General features: G+C 56.0%; 1 protein-coding gene across 1 annotated transcript in view; it reads left to right on the top strand.

Annotated features, from left to right (window-relative positions):
* Positions 1 to 4,328: 4,328 nt before the first annotated feature.
* Positions 4,329 to 15,460, top strand: part of LOC137361244 (sulfotransferase 1C2-like) — a 17,320-nt gene continuing 6,188 nt past the window's right edge. Inside the window, 6 exon segments of the mRNA XM_068026147.1 lie at positions 4,329 to 4,511; positions 5,032 to 5,212; positions 12,826 to 12,896; positions 12,898 to 12,949; positions 13,836 to 13,933; positions 14,514 to 14,640. Of these exon segments, the coding sequence (XP_067882248.1) occupies positions 5,044 to 5,212; positions 12,826 to 12,896; positions 12,898 to 12,949; positions 13,836 to 13,933; positions 14,514 to 14,640 (517 nt within the window). The 5' untranslated portion in view covers positions 4,329 to 4,511; positions 5,032 to 5,043.

Genomic DNA, 15,460 nt, shown 5'->3' with positions numbered 1-15,460 from the left:
CACCCTTTTTTCCTTTTTTAGTCACCCTGGGCCTGAGCCCAGCCCTGGGACAGGTGGATTCCATGGGAATGGGCTTTGGGCTGAGCTCAGGCTCGGGTTGAGTCAAAGTGTCCAGGGGACGCGCCTCACGATGTTTCTTTTTTCCCCGCGTCTTCCTTCCGCTCGGACGGACGCTCCCCTCCCCGCCAGAGGCTGTGAAAACCACAGCCTCCGGAACCGACTGAGCGGTGTCTGTTGGATGTGCGGGGGGAGTGGGAGGAGGTGCTGTGGAACCACTCTGGGCCGCCGAGGTGGAGCTGGCGGCCGGGAGGTTGGGGCAGTTCTTCCGAACATGCCCCACCCCCTTGCAGACGTGGCACCGCGCCCCGTCCGAGGTCCAAAAGACGCGGTAGGCCGTCCCCTGGAACTCCACATTAAATTGGCCCTCCGTGTCCTCCTCCCGCGCCAGCTGCATAAATAACTGGCGGCGGAAGGAGTAGACATGTTGGAGGCTGTGCTCCCGAAGACCAAGCCGGACTGGGGTGATCCCCGACCTCACCTCCCCCAGATGGTGCAGGTGGGGGAGGAGGAGCTCACTGGGAATGAAGGGTGGGACGTTGGACAACATTATCCGATGCGCAGTGGCCCCCAGAGGGTCCACTGGCAGGAAGGTCCCCCCCACAGTAAGCCCTTTACTCAGCGCCAGGGACACCGCCCGCTCGGTCTTCAAAAAGAACACAGCCTTCCCATACATCTTTGAGGCCGCAACAATGGCCGAGGGGCCGACAACCACGGCCATTGCCTTAACGCAGGCCTCAATAGACATGTTGGGGTGGGGATAGCTCTTCACCCCATGGCTGCATGTCAATAATTTAAAGGGTGACGGGGCCACGTGGGCAGCCACAGAAGCTGCAGCTGCGTAGGTAGTAGAGGGCCCCGCCACCGGTGATGAAGGGCTTGCCATGGGTCCAAGAGCTAAACCCACCCCAAATTGTGGACTTGCACACCAAATATCAGCGATTTAACTGAAAATATTGAATGTGTAGTAAAGACAAACAAACAAACAACAGATTAGTGGAGAGGCTGAGGTAAGAGAGGAGAGGCAAAGGCAGGCTGGAAGGGATGACTTGCTTTCTGGAGGTGGTGCTCACAGTACACTTAAAACAGTCTTTGAACTTGGTCTTCCGGTCTACTGGTTGGGGGAGTCGTCTTCACCTGGGTCAGCTGAAGCCGCCCAGGCACTATCTATCCCCTTCCGTCTGTTTAGCTGGGCAGCTTCAGCTGACCCAGGCTTGGCAATTGGGGTGGGGAGGGAGCTTCCCTGTGTGCTTTTGCAGCAGCACAGATTCCTGTTGAATTGGCAGCCCCACCCCTTGTTGTTCCAGCCACTTGTTCCTCCCCCAACAGTCCAAAGTAAATTACTGGTGTTCAGCACCCACCTCCAGACAAAGCCTTGTTTCCAACAAAAAAAGAATGTCACTTTCTTCTCTTTTAAAGGTGATTGTTGTTGGAGTTTTCCTCTGCTTGTTTGTAGAAGCTCTCCCTTGCTCAGTGTAGCTCCTCTCTCCACCTCTGCAACCTCCAACTGCCACCAGCACTGTCAGCTGCACCTCGTTGATGCACTCAGGCTCCCAAATCAGTGGGCAGCCAATCCCAGTGCTGTACCTGTCCTGGGAGTGTTTGATGGGGGACAGTGAAGAGGGAGCTTTACTCTGTATCTAACCCCCGTACTGTACCTGTCCTGGGGAGTGTTTGATGGGGGACAGTGTAGAGGGAGCTTTACTCTGTATCTAACCCCCGTACTGTACCTGTCCTGGGAGTGTTTGATGGGGGACAGTGTAGAGGGAGCTTTACTCTGTATCTAACCCCCGTACTGTACCTGTCCTGGGAGTGTTTGATGGGGAACAGTGTAGAGGGAGCTTTACTCTGTATCTAACCCCCGTACTGTACCTGTCCTGGGAGTGTTTGATGGGGGACAGTGTAGAGGGAGCTTTACTCTGTATCTAACCCCCGTACTGTACCTGTCCTGGGAGTGTTTGATGGGGGACAGTGTAGAGGGAGCTTTACTCTGTATCTAACCTCCGTACTGTACCTGTCCTGGGAGTGTTTGATGGGGACAGTGTAGAGGGAGCTTTACTCTGTATCTAACCCCGTACTGTACCTGTCCTGGGAGTGTTTGATGGGGGACAGTGTAGAGGGAGCTTTACTCTGTATCTAACCCCCGTACTGTACCTGCCCTGGGAGTGTTTGATGGGGGACAGTGTAGAGGGAGCTTTACTCTGTATCTAACCCCCGTACTGTACCTGTCCTGGGAGTGTTTAATGGGGACAGTGTAGAGGGAGCTTTACTCTGTATCTAACCCCCGTACTGTACCTGTCCTGGGGAGTGTTTGATGGGGGACAGTGTAGAGGGAGCTTTACTCTGTATCTAACCCCCGTACTGTACCTGTCCTGGGAGTGTTTGATGGGGACAGTGTAGAGGGAGCTTTACTCTGTATCTAACCCTCGTACTGTACCTGTCCTGGGAGTGTTTGATGGGGACAGTGTAGAGGGAGCTTTACTCTGTATCTAACCCCCGTACTGTACCTGTCCTGGGAGTGTTTGATGGGGGACAGTGTAGAGGGAAAGTAAAGCTCCCTCTCCACTGTCCCCATCCCTCATTGCCCCTTGAGAAGGTGGTGGTGAGCTGCCATCTTGAACCGCTGCAGTCCGTGTGGGGTCGGTACACCCACAGCACGGTGAGGAAGGGAGTTCCAGGATTTTGACCCAGCGACAGTGAAGGAACGGCGATATAGTTCCAAATCAGGATGGTGTGTGACTTGGAGGGGAACTTGCAGGTGGTGGTGTTCCCATGCATCTGCTGCCCTTGTCCTTCTAGTTGGTGGAGGTCGCGGGTTTGGGCGGCGCTGTCGAAGGAGCCTTGGTGCGTTGCTGCAGTGCATCTTGTAGATGGTACACACTGCTGTCACTGTGCGTCGGTGGTGGAGGGAGGGATGTTTGTGGATGGGGTGCCAATCAAGCAGGCTGCTTTGTCCTGGATGGTGTCGAGCTTCCTGAGTGTTGTTGGAGCTGCACCCATCCAGGCAAGTGGAGAGTATTCCATCACACTCCTGACTTGTGCCTTGTCGATGGTGGACAGGCTTTGGGGAGTCAGGAGGTGAGTTACTCACTGCAGAATTCCCAGCCTCTGACCTGCTCTTGTAGCCACGTTATTTATATGGCTGGTCCAGTTCAGTTTCTGGTCAATGGTAACCCCCAGGATGTTGATAGTGGGGGATTCAGAGATGGTAATGCCATTGAATGTCAAGGGGAGATGGTTAGACTCTCTCTTGTTGGAGATGGTCATTGCCTGGCACTTGTTTGGCGCTAATGTTACTTGCCACTTATCAGCCCAAGCCTGGATATTGTCCAGGTCTTGCTGCATTTCTACACGGACTGCTTCAGTATCTGAGGAGTCACGAATGGTGCCGAACATTGTGCAATCATCAGGGAACATCCCCACTTCTGACCTTCTGATTGAAGGAAGGTCATTGATGAAGCAGCTGGAGATGGAAGTAGCAAGCATCGCGAATTGAAAACGGGGTTAAGGGAGTAAACGAATAAAGAGAGGAGATAACGGCGAGCATTCCGTCCCCTTTTCTACCGCTCAACGGCTGCACGGTTGCAGTGCTGTCTGCATGCCTGAAGCTTGCCGACTGTGGCGGGCATCACATTTTTTTTTGGAAAACATTCTGAAAGCAGAGACAGTCAATGCAAAACACCACGCAAAAACCGCCAGGCTTGCCGTCATTGTTTCTGTGACTTGAATCGACAAAATAAATTGTACACGAGTTGCAATTTCAGACACTCAAAGGGAAACTTTAGCTAACGATTAAGGGGATATGTAAAATATTTTTCGGGATAGTGGGAAATGATACCCAGCCCCGGGTATGTCTTTTTCTGCATCTTTTGTGCCCCCTTTCAGGGTGTTATATTGACAGGACCTCATTGCCCCCTCAATACAAAATGTCCAATCGAATGTCGCGTTCTTTGTCCAAACCACGGGGTAAAAGCCCACCCCAACGTTAGCTCCTACTGCCTGGAGCTTCTCGAGCCTACCCGCACGCCTTCCGTCGCTGATCGATCGGGGCCTTTACAACCTCTTCCATCCCCTCGTTCTACCCTGTTTGCCACGATCAGTTCCACAACCCGCTCCGAGGAACCAGGGGCTTCATTCTGTGTTTTCTGTCAGGGCTTGCTGCTGCCCGGGGGCCTTGTACGTATCCATTAGTTTTTAATTTTATGCTTTTGGCCGTGCAAAGGATGCTGGTACACCCCCCCCCGGTGACAGTAAATTGTCCAGCGGTAATCTGTAATCTTACACTCCTCACTTTCCCTTCTCCAACTGCTCATGTGACACAAACATGAACTCAATGGTCAGGAACGCCAGTCCCCGTGGAGATTAACTGTTGGAACGGAGCCAGTTGGTTTAAAGATCACACCCACTCCTTCAAACACACAACTCCAAGTTAGACGCTGACTGCAACTCGCGAGGTAACAGTTCATCTCTCTCCCTCTCTCCCTCCCTCCCTCCCTCTCCCTCTCCCTCTTCCTCTTCCCCTCTCTCATACCGACTACAATGGAGTTTGGACCTTTACTGTTGGAAGTTTGTGAGTCAGTATCTGACCCGATATGGGATAGTCTAACACAGCGAGATGTGGGAGCTCGGATAGATTACCAGCCAGGTGTTTACAGACAATTCAGAACTTCCTTGGATACTGCATGGGAGTGAGGGAGACGAGAGCCTCTCAGTCACTGTGGGTGAGGGTCAGTGGGGAGTGAGGGAGACGGGAGCCTCTCGGTCACTGTGAGGGAGGGTCAGTGGGGAGTGAGGGAGACGGGAGGCTCTCGGACACTGTGGGTGAGGGTCAGTGGGGAGTGAGGGAGACGAGAGCCTCTCAGTCACTGTGGGTGAGGGTCAGTGGGGAGTGAGGGAGACGGGATCCTCTCGGTCACTGTGAGGGAGGGTCAGTAGATATTTGAAGTGAATTAACATGTGGATCCCCATTTACAGGAGATTTGGAAGATGGCGCTGAATTATCACCCTGAGATTGAGGATGTTAAACCTGGGAGGCCGCAGCTAAAACATGTCCAAGGTGTGGCTTTCCCTGATTGGGTGGCTGATAACTGGCAGCAGGTACAACAGTTCCAGGCGAAACCGGGAGACCTTCTCATAGCAACATATCCTAAAGCAGGTGAGTGAGTGAGGGAGAGGGCCAAGGCCCCACGGTGCAGGGAGAGGGCCCAGGCCCCGGGGGGCAGGGAGAGGGCCCAGGCCCCACGGTGCAGGGAGAGGGCCCAGGCCCCGCGGCACAGGGATAGGGCCCAGGCCCCACCGTGCAGGGAGAGGGCCCAGGGCCCCACGGTGCAGGGAGAGGGCCCAGGCCCCGTGGTGCAGGGACAGGGCCCGGGCCCCACGGTGCAGGAAGAGGGCCCGGGCCCCACGGTGCAGGGAGAGGGCCCGGGCCCCACGGTGCAGGGAGAGGGCCCGGGCCCCACCGTGCAGGGAGAGGGCCCGGGCCCCACCGTGCAGGGAGAGGGCCCGGGCCCCCTGGTGCATTGAGAGGGCCCAGGCCCCGCGGTGCAGGGAGGGGGCCCAGGCCCCGGGGGGCAGGGAGAGGGCCCAGGCCCCGCGGCACAGGGAGAGGGCCCAGGCCCCCTGGTGCATTGAGAGGGCCCGGGCCCCCTGGTGCATTGAGAGGGCCCAGGCCCCGGGGGGCAGGGAGAGGGCCCAGGCCCCACGGTGCAGGGAGAGGGCACAGGCCCCACGGTGCAGGGAGAGGGCACAGGCCCCACGGTGCAGGGAGAGTGCCCGGGCACCACCGTGCAGGGAGAGGAACCAGGCCCCGTGGTGCAGGGAGAGGAACCAGGCCCCGTGGTGCAGGGAGAGGGCCCTGGCCCCACGGTGCAGGGAGAGGGCCCAGGCCCCATGGTGCAGGGAGAGGGCCTTGGCCCCATGGTGCATTGAGAGGGCCCGGGTCCCACGGTGCAGGGAGAGTGCCCAGGCCCCGCGGTGCAGGGAGAGGAACCAGGCCCCGTGGTGCAGGGAGAGGGCCCTGGCCCCACGGTGCAGGGAGAGGGCCCAGGCCTCACGGTGCAGGGAGAGGGCCAAGGCCTTATGGTGCAGGGAGAGGGCCCAGGCCCCACGGTAAAGGGAGCGGGCCCAGGCCCCACTGTGCAGGGAGAGGGCCCAGGCCTCACGGTGCAGGGAGAGGGCCCAAGCCCCACCGTGTCGGGGGAGGGCCCAGTCCCCGCGGTGTCTTTCTGTCTCTGTCTCTCTCTCTCTGTCTGTCTCTCTCTCTCTCTCGCTGTCTCTTTCTCTCTCTCTCTCACTGTCTCTTTCTCTCTCTCTCTCACTGTCTCTTTCTCTCTATCTGTCTCTCCGTTTCTTTCTCGCTATCCGTCTCTCTCTCTCCCCGTGTCTCTCTCTCTCCGTGTCTCTCTCTCTCCGTGTCTCCGTCTCTCTCTGTCTGTGTGTGTCTCTCTCTCTCTCCGTCTCTCTCTCTCTGTCCCTCTCTGTCCCTCTCTCTCTGTCCCCCTCTCTCTCTCTCTGTCCCTCTCTCTCTCTCTCTCTGTCCCTCTCTCTCTCTCTCTCTGTCCCTCTCTCTCTCTCTCTCTCTGTCCCTCTCTCTCGCTGTGTCTGTCTGTCTGTCTCTCGTGCTCGTTCTCTGTTTCTCTCTTTGAGCTTGTCTGCCGGGATCTCTCTCCCCTGTCATCTCTCTCCTGTGAGTTCTCTCCCCTGTGAACTCTCTCTCCCTTGTCATCTCTCTCTCCCCTGTCATCTCTCTCTCCCCTGTCATCTCTCTCTCCCCTGTCATCTCTCTCCTCTGTGATCTTCCCTTGTCATCTCTTTCTCTCCCCTGTGATTTCTCTCCCCTGTGAACTCTCTCTCCCCTGTGAACTCTCTCTCCCCTGTGAACTCTCTCTCCCCTGTCATCTCTCCCTCCCCCCGTGATCTCTCTCCGCCCCCTGATCTCTCCGCCCCCTGATCTCTCCGCCCCCTGATCTCTCCGCCCCCTGATCTCTCCGCCCCCTGATCTCTCCGCCCCCTGCGATCTCTCTCCCCCTCTGATCTCTCTCCACCTCTGATCTCTCTCCCCTCTGATCTCTCTCCCCCTCTGATCTCTCTCTCCCTGCGATCTCTCTCTCCCTGCGATCTCTCTCTCCCTGCGATCTCTCTCTCCCTGCGATCTCTCTTCCCCTGCGATCTCTCTCCCCTGCGATCTCTCTCCCCTGCGATCTCTCTCCCTGCGATCTCTCTCCCTGCGATCTCTCTCCTGCGATCTCTCTCCCTGCGATCTCTCTCCCTGCGATCCTCTCCCTGCGATCCCTCTCCCTGCGATCCCTCTCCCTCTGATCCCTCTCCCTCTGATCTCTCTCCCCTGCGATCTCTCTCCCCTGCGATCTCTCTCCCCTGCGATCTCTCTCCATGCGATCCCTCTCCCTGCGATCCCTCTCCCTGCGATCCCTCTCCCTCTCGATCCCTCTCCCTCTGATCCCTCTCCCTCTGATCCCTCTCCCCCGCGATCTCTCTCCCCCGCGATCTCTCTCCCCCGCGATCTCTCTCCCCCGCGATCTCTCTCCCCCGCGATCTCTCTCCCCCGCGATCTCTCTCCCCCGCGATCTCTCTCCCCCGCGATCTCTCTCCCCCGCGATCTCTCTCTCCCTCTGATCTCTCTCTCCCTCTGATCTCTCTCTCCCTCTGATCTCTCTCTCCCTCTGATCTCTCTCTCCCTCTGATCTCTCTCTCCCTGCGATCTCTCTCTCCCTGCGATCTCTCTCTCCCTCTGATCTCTCTCTCCCTGTGATCTCTCTCTCCCTGTGATCTCTCTCTCCCTGTGATCTCTCTCTCCCTGTGATCTCTCTCTCCTGCGATCTCTCTCTCCTGCGATCTCTCTCTCCCTGTGATCTCTCTCTCCCTGTGATCTCTCTCTCCCTGTGATCTCTCTCTCCCTGTGATCTCTCTCTCCCTGTGATCTCTCTCTCTCCTGTGATCTCTCTCTCCCCTGTGATCTCTCTCTCCCCGCGATCTCTCTCCCCCGCGATCTCTCTCCCCCGCGATCTCTCTCCCCCGCGATCTCTCTCCCCCGCGATCTCTCTCCCCCGCGATCTCTCTCTCCTCTGATCTCTCTCTCCCTCTGATCTCTCTCTCCCTCTGATCTCTCTCTCCCTCTGATCTCTCTCTCCCTCTGATCTCTCTCTCCCTCTGATCTCTCTCTCCCTCTGATCTCTCTCTCCCTGCGATCTCTCTCTCCCTCTGATCTCTCTCTCCCTCTGATCTCTCTCTCCCTCTGATCTCTCTCTCCCTGCGATCTCTCTCTCCCTGCGATCTCTCTCTCCCTGCGATCTCTCTCTCCCTGCGATCTCTCTCTCCCTGTGATCTCTCTCTCCCTGCGATCTCTCTCTCCCTGTGATCTCTCTCTCCCTGTGATCTCTCTCTCCCTGTGATCTCTCTCTCCCTGTGATCTCTCTCTCCCTGTGATCTCTCTCTCTCCTGTGATCTCTCTCTCTCCTGCGATCTCTCTCTCCCTGTGATCTCTCTCCCTCTGATCTCTCTCTCCCTCTGATCTCTCTCTCCCTCTGATCTCTCTCTCCCTCTGATCTCTCTCTCCCTCTGATCTCTCTCTCTCCCTGCGATCTCTCTCCCTGCGATCTCTCTCCCTGCGATCTCTCTCTCCCTGCGATCTCTCTCTCCCTGCGATCTCTCTCTCCCTGCGATCTCTCTCCCTGCGATCTCTCTCCCTGCGATCTCTCTCCCTGCGATCTCTCTCCCCTGCGATCTCTCTCTCCCTGCGATCTCTCTCTCCCTGCGATCTCTCTCTCCCTGCGATCTCTCTCTCCCTGCGATCTCTCTCTCCCTGCGATCTCTCTCTCCCTGCGATCTCTCTCTCCCTGCGATCTCTCTCTCCCTGCGATCTCTCTCTCCCTGCGATCTCTCTCTCCCTGTGATCTCTCTCTCCCTGTGATCTCTCTCTCCCTCTGATCTCTCTCTCCCTGCGATCTCTCTCTCCCTGTGATCTCTCTCTCCCTGCGATCTCTCTCTCCTGTGATCTCTCTCTCCCTGCGATCTCTCTCTCCCTGTGATCTCTCTCTCCCTGTGATCTCTCTCTCCCTGTGATCTCTCTCTCCCTGTGATCTCTCTCTCCCTGTGATCTCTCTCTCCCTGTGATCTCTCTCTCCCTGTGATCTCTCTCTCCCTGTGATCTCTCTCTCCCTGTGATCTCTCTCTCCCTGTGATCTCTCTCTCCCTGTGATCTCTCTCTCTGATCTCTCTCTCCCTGCGATCTCTCTCTCCCTGTGATCTCTCTCTCTGATCTCTCTCTCCCTGTGATCTCTCTCTCCCTGTGATCTCTCTCTCCCTGTGATCTCTCTCTCCCTGTGATCTCTCTCTCCCTGTGATCTCTCTCTCCCTGTGATCTCTCTCTCCCTGTGATCTCTCTCTCCCTGCGATCTCTCTCTCCCTGTGATCTCTCTCTCTGATCTCTCTCTCCCTGTGATCTCTCTCTCCCTGTGATCTCTCTCTCCCTGTGATCTCTCTCTCCCTGTGATCTCTCTCTCCTGCGATCTCTCTCTCCCTGCGATCTCTCTCTCCCTGCGATCTCTCTCTCTCCCTGTGATCTCTCTCTCCCTGTGATCTCTCTCTCCCTGTGATCTCTCTCTCCCTGTGATCTCTCTCTCTCTCTCTCTCCCTGTGATCTCTCTCTCCCTCTGATCTCTCTCTCCCTGTGATCTCTCTCTCCCTGTGATCTCTCTCTCCCTGTGATCTCTCTCTCCCTGTGATCTCTCTCTCCCTGTGATCTCTCTCTCTCTCTCTCTCTCTCTCTCCCTGTGATCTCTCTCTCCCTCTGATCTCTCTCTCCCTCTGATCTCTCTCTCCCTCTGATCTCTCTCTCCCTCTGATCTCTCTCTCCCTCTGATCTCTCTCTCTCCCTGTGATCTCTCTCTCCCTCTGATCTCTCTCTCTCTCTCTCTCTCTCCCTGTGATCTCTCTCTCCCTCTGATCTCTCTCTCTCTCTCTCTCCCTGTGATCTCTCTCTCCCTCTGATCTCTCTCTCCCTGTGATCTCTCTCTCCCTGTGATCTCTCTCTCCCTGTGATCTCTCTCTCCCTGTGATCTCTCTCTCTCCCTGTGATCTCTCTCTCTCCCTGTGATCTCTCTCTCCCTGTGATCTCTCTCTCCCTCTGATCTCTCTCTCCCTCTGATCTCTCTCTCCCTCTGATCTCTCTCTCCCTCTGATCTCTCTCTCCCTCTGATCTCTCTCCTGTGATCTCTCTCTCCCTGTGATCTCTCTCTCTCTGATCTCTCTCTCCCTCTGATCTCTCTCTCCCTCTGATCTCTCTCTCCCTCTGATCTCTCTCTCCCTCTGATCTCTCTCTCCCTCTGATCTCTCTCTCCCTCTGATCTCTCTCTCCCTCTGATCTCTCTCTCCCTCTGATCTCTCTCTCCCTCTGATCTCTCTCTCCCTCTGATCTCTCTCTCCCTCTCTCTCCCTGTGATCTCTCTCTCCCTGTGATCTCTCTCTCTCTGATCTCTCTCTCCCTGTGATCTCTCTCTCTCCCTGTGATCTCTCTCTCCCTCTGATCTCTCTCTCCCTGTGATCTCTCTCTCTCTGATCTCTCTCTCCCTGTGATCTCTCTCTCCCTGTGATCTCTCTCTCCCTGTGATCTCTCTCTCCCTCTGATCTCTCTCTCCCTGTGATCTCTCTCTCCCTGTGATCTCTCTCCCTGTGATCTCTCTCTCCCTGTGATCTCTCTCTCTCTGATCTCTCTCTCCCTGTGATCTCTCTCTCCCTGTGATCTCTCTCTCTCTCTGATCTCTCTCTCCCTGTGATCTCTCTCTCTCTGATCTCTCTCTCCCTGTGATCTCTCTCTCTGATCTCTCTCTCCCTGTGATCTCTCTCTCCCTGTGATTTCTCTCTCCCTGCGATCTCTCTCTCCCTGTGATCTCTCTCTCCCTGTGATCTCTCTCTCTCCTGTGATCTCTCTCTCCCTCTGATCTCTCTCTCCCTGTGATCTCTCTCTCTCCTGTGATCTCTCTCTCCCTCTGATCTCTCTCTCTCTGTGATCTCTCTCCCTGTGATCTCTCTCTCTCTCTCTCCCTGTGATCTCTCTCTCCCTGTGATCTCTCTCTCCCTGTGATCTCTCTCTCCCTGTGATCTCTCTCTCTCTCTCTCCCTGTGATCTCTCTCTCCCTCTGATCTCTCTCTCCCTGTGATCTCTCTCTCTCTCTCTCCCTGTGATCTCTCTCTCCCTGTGATCTCTCTCTCCCTGTGATCTCTCTCTCTCCTGTGATCTCTCTCTCCCTGTGATCTCTCTCTCTCTCTCTCCCTGTGATCTCTCTCTCCCTGTGATCTCTCTCTCCCTCTGATCTCTCTCTCCCTGTGATCTCTCTCTCCCTGTGATCTCTCTCTCCCTGTGATCTCTCTCTCCCTGTGATCTCTCTCTCTCTCTCTCCCTGTGATCTCTCTCTCCCTGTGATCTCTCTCTCCCTCTGATCTCTCTCTCCCTCTGATCTCTCTCTCCCTGTGATCTCTCTCTCCCTGTGATCTCTCTCTCCCTCTGATCTCTCTCTCCCTCTGATCTCTCTCTCCCTCTGATCTCTCTCTCCCTCTGATCTCTCTCTCCCTCTGATCTCTCTCTCCCTGTGATCTCTCTCTCCCTGTGATCTCTCTCTCCCTCTGATCTCTCTCTCTCTCTCTCTCCCTGTGATCTCTCTCTCCCTGTGATCTCTCTCTCCCTGTGATCTCTCTCTCTCTCTCTCCCTGTGATCTCTCTCTCCCTGTGATCTCTCTCTCTCTCTCTCTCCCTGTGATCTCTCTCTCCCTGTGATCTCTCTCTCTCTCTCTCCCTGTGATCTCTCTCTCCCTGTGATCTCTCTCTCCCTGTGATCTCTCTCTCCCTGCGATCTCTCTCTCCCTGCGATCTCTCTCTCCCTGCGATCTCTCTCTCCCTGCGATCTCTCTCTCCCCTGCGATCTCTCTCTCCCTGTGATCTCTCTCTCACTGTGATCTCTCTCTCTCTGATCTCTCTCTCTCCTGTGATCTCTCTCTCTCTCTCTCCCTGTGATCTCTCTCTCCCTGTGATCTCTCTCTCCCTCTGATCTCTCTCTCCTCTGATCTCTCTCTCCCTCTGATCTCTCTCTCCCTCTGATCTCTCTCTCCCTCTGATCTCTCTCTCCCTGTGATCTCTCTCTCCCTCTGATCTCTCTCTCCCTCTGATCTCTCTCTCCCTGTGATCTCTCTCTCCCTCTGATCTCTCTCTCCCTCTGATCTCTCTCTCCCTGTGATCTCTCTCTCCCTGTGATCTCTCTCTCCCTGTGATCTCTCTCTCTCTCTCTCCCTGTGATCTCTCTCTCCCTGTGATCTCTCTCTCTCTCTCTCCCTGTGATCTCTCTCTCCCTGTGATCTCTCTCTCTCTCTCTCCCTGTGATCTCTCTCTCCCTGTGATCTCTCTCTCCCTGTGATCTCTCTCTCCCTGTGATCTCTCTCTCTCTCTCTCCCTGTGATCTCTCTCTCCCTGTGATCTCTCTCTCTCCCTGTGATCTCTCTCTCCCTCTGATCTCTCTCTCCCTCTGATCTCTCTCTCCCTCTGTTCTCTCTCTCCCTCTGATCTCTCTCTCCCTGCGATCTCTCTCTCCCTGTGATCTCTCTCTCCCTGTGATCTCTCTCTCTCTCTGATCTCTCTCTGATCTCTCTCTCCCTGTGATCTCTCTCTCCCTGTGATCTCTCTCTCCCTGTGATCTCTCTCTCTCTGATCTCTCTCCCTGTGATCTCTCTCTCTCTCTGATCTCTCTCTCTCTCTCTCTACAGGCACCACTTGGATACAGCAGATTGTGGATTTTATTAATTGTAACGGTGATGTGGAGATGTGTAACCGAGCCCCCCATCCACCATCGGATTCCATTCCTCGAATTCTTTGCCTATGGCTCATCCGGTGAGAATCTTCAACAAATTAAACCTTTGGTGACCCGTACCCCGGGGAGAGTCGGTGCTCATGGGGGAACCATACCCCGGGGAGAGTCAGTGCTCATGGGGGATCCGTACCCCGGGGAGAGTCGGTGCTCGTGGGGGACCCGTACCCAGGGGAGAGTCGGTGTCTGTGGGGGACCCGTACCCAGGGGAGAGTCGGTGTCTGTGGGGGACCCGTACCCCGGGGAGAGTCAGTGCACATGGGGGAACCATACCCCGGGGAGAGTCAGTGCTCATGGGGGATCCGTACCCCGGGGAGAGTCGGTGCTCGTGGGGGAACTGTACCCTGGGGAGAGTCGGTGTCCGTGGGGGACCCGTACCCAGGGGAGAGTCGGTGTCTGTGGGGGACCCGTACCCCGGGGAGAGTGAGTGCTCGTGGGGGAACTGTACCCTGGGGAGAGTCGGTGTCGGTGGGGGACCCGTACCCCGGGGGAGAGTCGGTGTCCGAGGTGGGGCCCCTACCCCGGGGAGAGTCGGTGTCCGAGGTGGGGCCCCTACCCCGGGGAGAGTCGGTGTCCGAAGGGGGGCCCCTACCCCGGGGAGAGTCAGGTGTCGGTGGGGGACCCGTACCCCGGGGGAGAGTCGGTGTCCGAGGTGGGGCCCCTACCCCGGGGAGAGTCGGTGTCCGAAGGGGGGCCCCCTACCCCGGGGGAGAGTCGGTGTCCGAGGTGGGACCCCTACCCCGGGGAGAGTCGGTGTCGGTGGGGGGACCCGTACCCCGGGGGAGAGTCGGTGTCCGAGGTGGGGCCCCCTACCCCGGGGAGAGTGGGAAATACTATTGGATGGTAAAATATGAACAGGATTCTTGCACTGTAACACTGGGAGCTCGTAACATCTCCATCTCATTTCAGGTCTTGAACAGATTGAGAAACTGTCGTCTCCCAGGATGATTAAGACCCACCTCCCCATTCAATTCATCCCGAAATCCGTCTGGGAACAGGACTGCAAGGTACAGGACCCGACAGACTCCTCTTTGACCAGCTCCCCCACCCCCGGGCTAACCCTTCATCCCTCCCCCCTTCACCGTGTTCAACTCCACACCCCTCGCACCATCTCCAACACTAACTCATTCGTTCCCTCAGCCTCCAAACTGAGGGACTCCCTCCCCCTCTCCCCTCAGTCTCTGAACTGTCGGACTCCTCACTACAATTATACAGGGCATTGGTGAGACCACACCTGGAGTACTGAGTCCAGTTTTGTCTCCTTACCTAAGGAAGGATATAGTTGTCCGAGAGGGATTGTAACGAAGGTTCACTAGACTGGTTCCTGGGATGAGGGGATTGGCCTGTGAGGAGAGATCGAGTCGAACGGGCCGATATTCCCTGGAGTTTAGAAGAATTTTAAAGGTAGGGCCTCCTCCATTATGGGAGGGATATCAGAGTGTGTAAAGGGGCTACACTGGGATTAGGAATGGGAGGACAGAGATGGGGCGGGGGGGGCAGAGGGAGATCCTATCATTTGGTGGGTATGCCCGGCATGGAAAAGACAGCGGGAATTCACTCATGGGATCTTCTCCTCCCTGTTTCCAGGTGATAACGGTTGCTCGGAATGCAAAGGACAACCTCGTTTCTTACTTTCACTTCCATCGGATGGACCGGGTGATGCCTGAGCCCGGAGGCTGGCAGGAATTCCTGCAAATGTTCAAGGATGGACAAGGTGGGATTTAAACTCCTGACACAAACTGTCACTGAACAGAGCAGGTACAGTACGGGGGTTAGATACAGAGTAAAGATCCCTCTACACTGTCCCCATCAAACACTCCCAGGACAGGTACAGTACGGGGGTTAGATACAGAGTAAAGATCCCTCTACACTGTCCCCATCAAACACTCCCCAGGACAGGTACAGTACGGGGGTTAGATACAGAGTAAAGCTCCCTCTACACTGTCCCCCATCAAACACTCCAGGACAGGTACAGTACGGGGGTTAGATACAGAGTAAAGCTCCCTCTACACTGTCCCCATCAAACACTCCCAGGACAGGTACAGTACGGGGGTTAGATACAGAGTAAAGCTCCCTCTACACTGTCCCCCCATCAAACACTCCCAGGACAGGTACAGTACGGGGGTTAGATACAGAGTAAAGCTCCCTCTACACTGTCCCCATCAAACACTCCCAGGACAGGTACAGTACGGGGGTTAGATACAGAGTAAAGCTCCCTCTACACTGTCCCCATCAAACACTCCCAGGACAGGTACAGTACGGGGTTAGATACAGAGTAAATCTCCCTCTACACTGTCCCCATCAAACACTCCAGGACAGGTACAGTCTACGGGGGTTAGATACAGAGTAAAGCTCCCTCTACACTGTCCCCATCAAACACTCCCAGGACAGGTACAGTACGGGGGTTAGATACAGAGTAAAGCTCCCTCTACACTGTCCCCATCAAACACTCCCAGGACAGGTACAGTACGGGGTTAGATACAGAGTAAATCTCCCTCTACACTGTCCCCATCAAACACTCCCAGGACAGGTAC

This window comes from Heterodontus francisci, unplaced genomic scaffold, assembly GCF_036365525.1.
Source record: "Heterodontus francisci isolate sHetFra1 unplaced genomic scaffold, sHetFra1.hap1 HAP1_SCAFFOLD_1261, whole genome shotgun sequence".
Taxonomy (NCBI): Eukaryota; Metazoa; Chordata; class Chondrichthyes; order Heterodontiformes; family Heterodontidae; genus Heterodontus; species Heterodontus francisci.
This window is presented reverse-complemented; position numbering and strand designations above follow the sequence as displayed.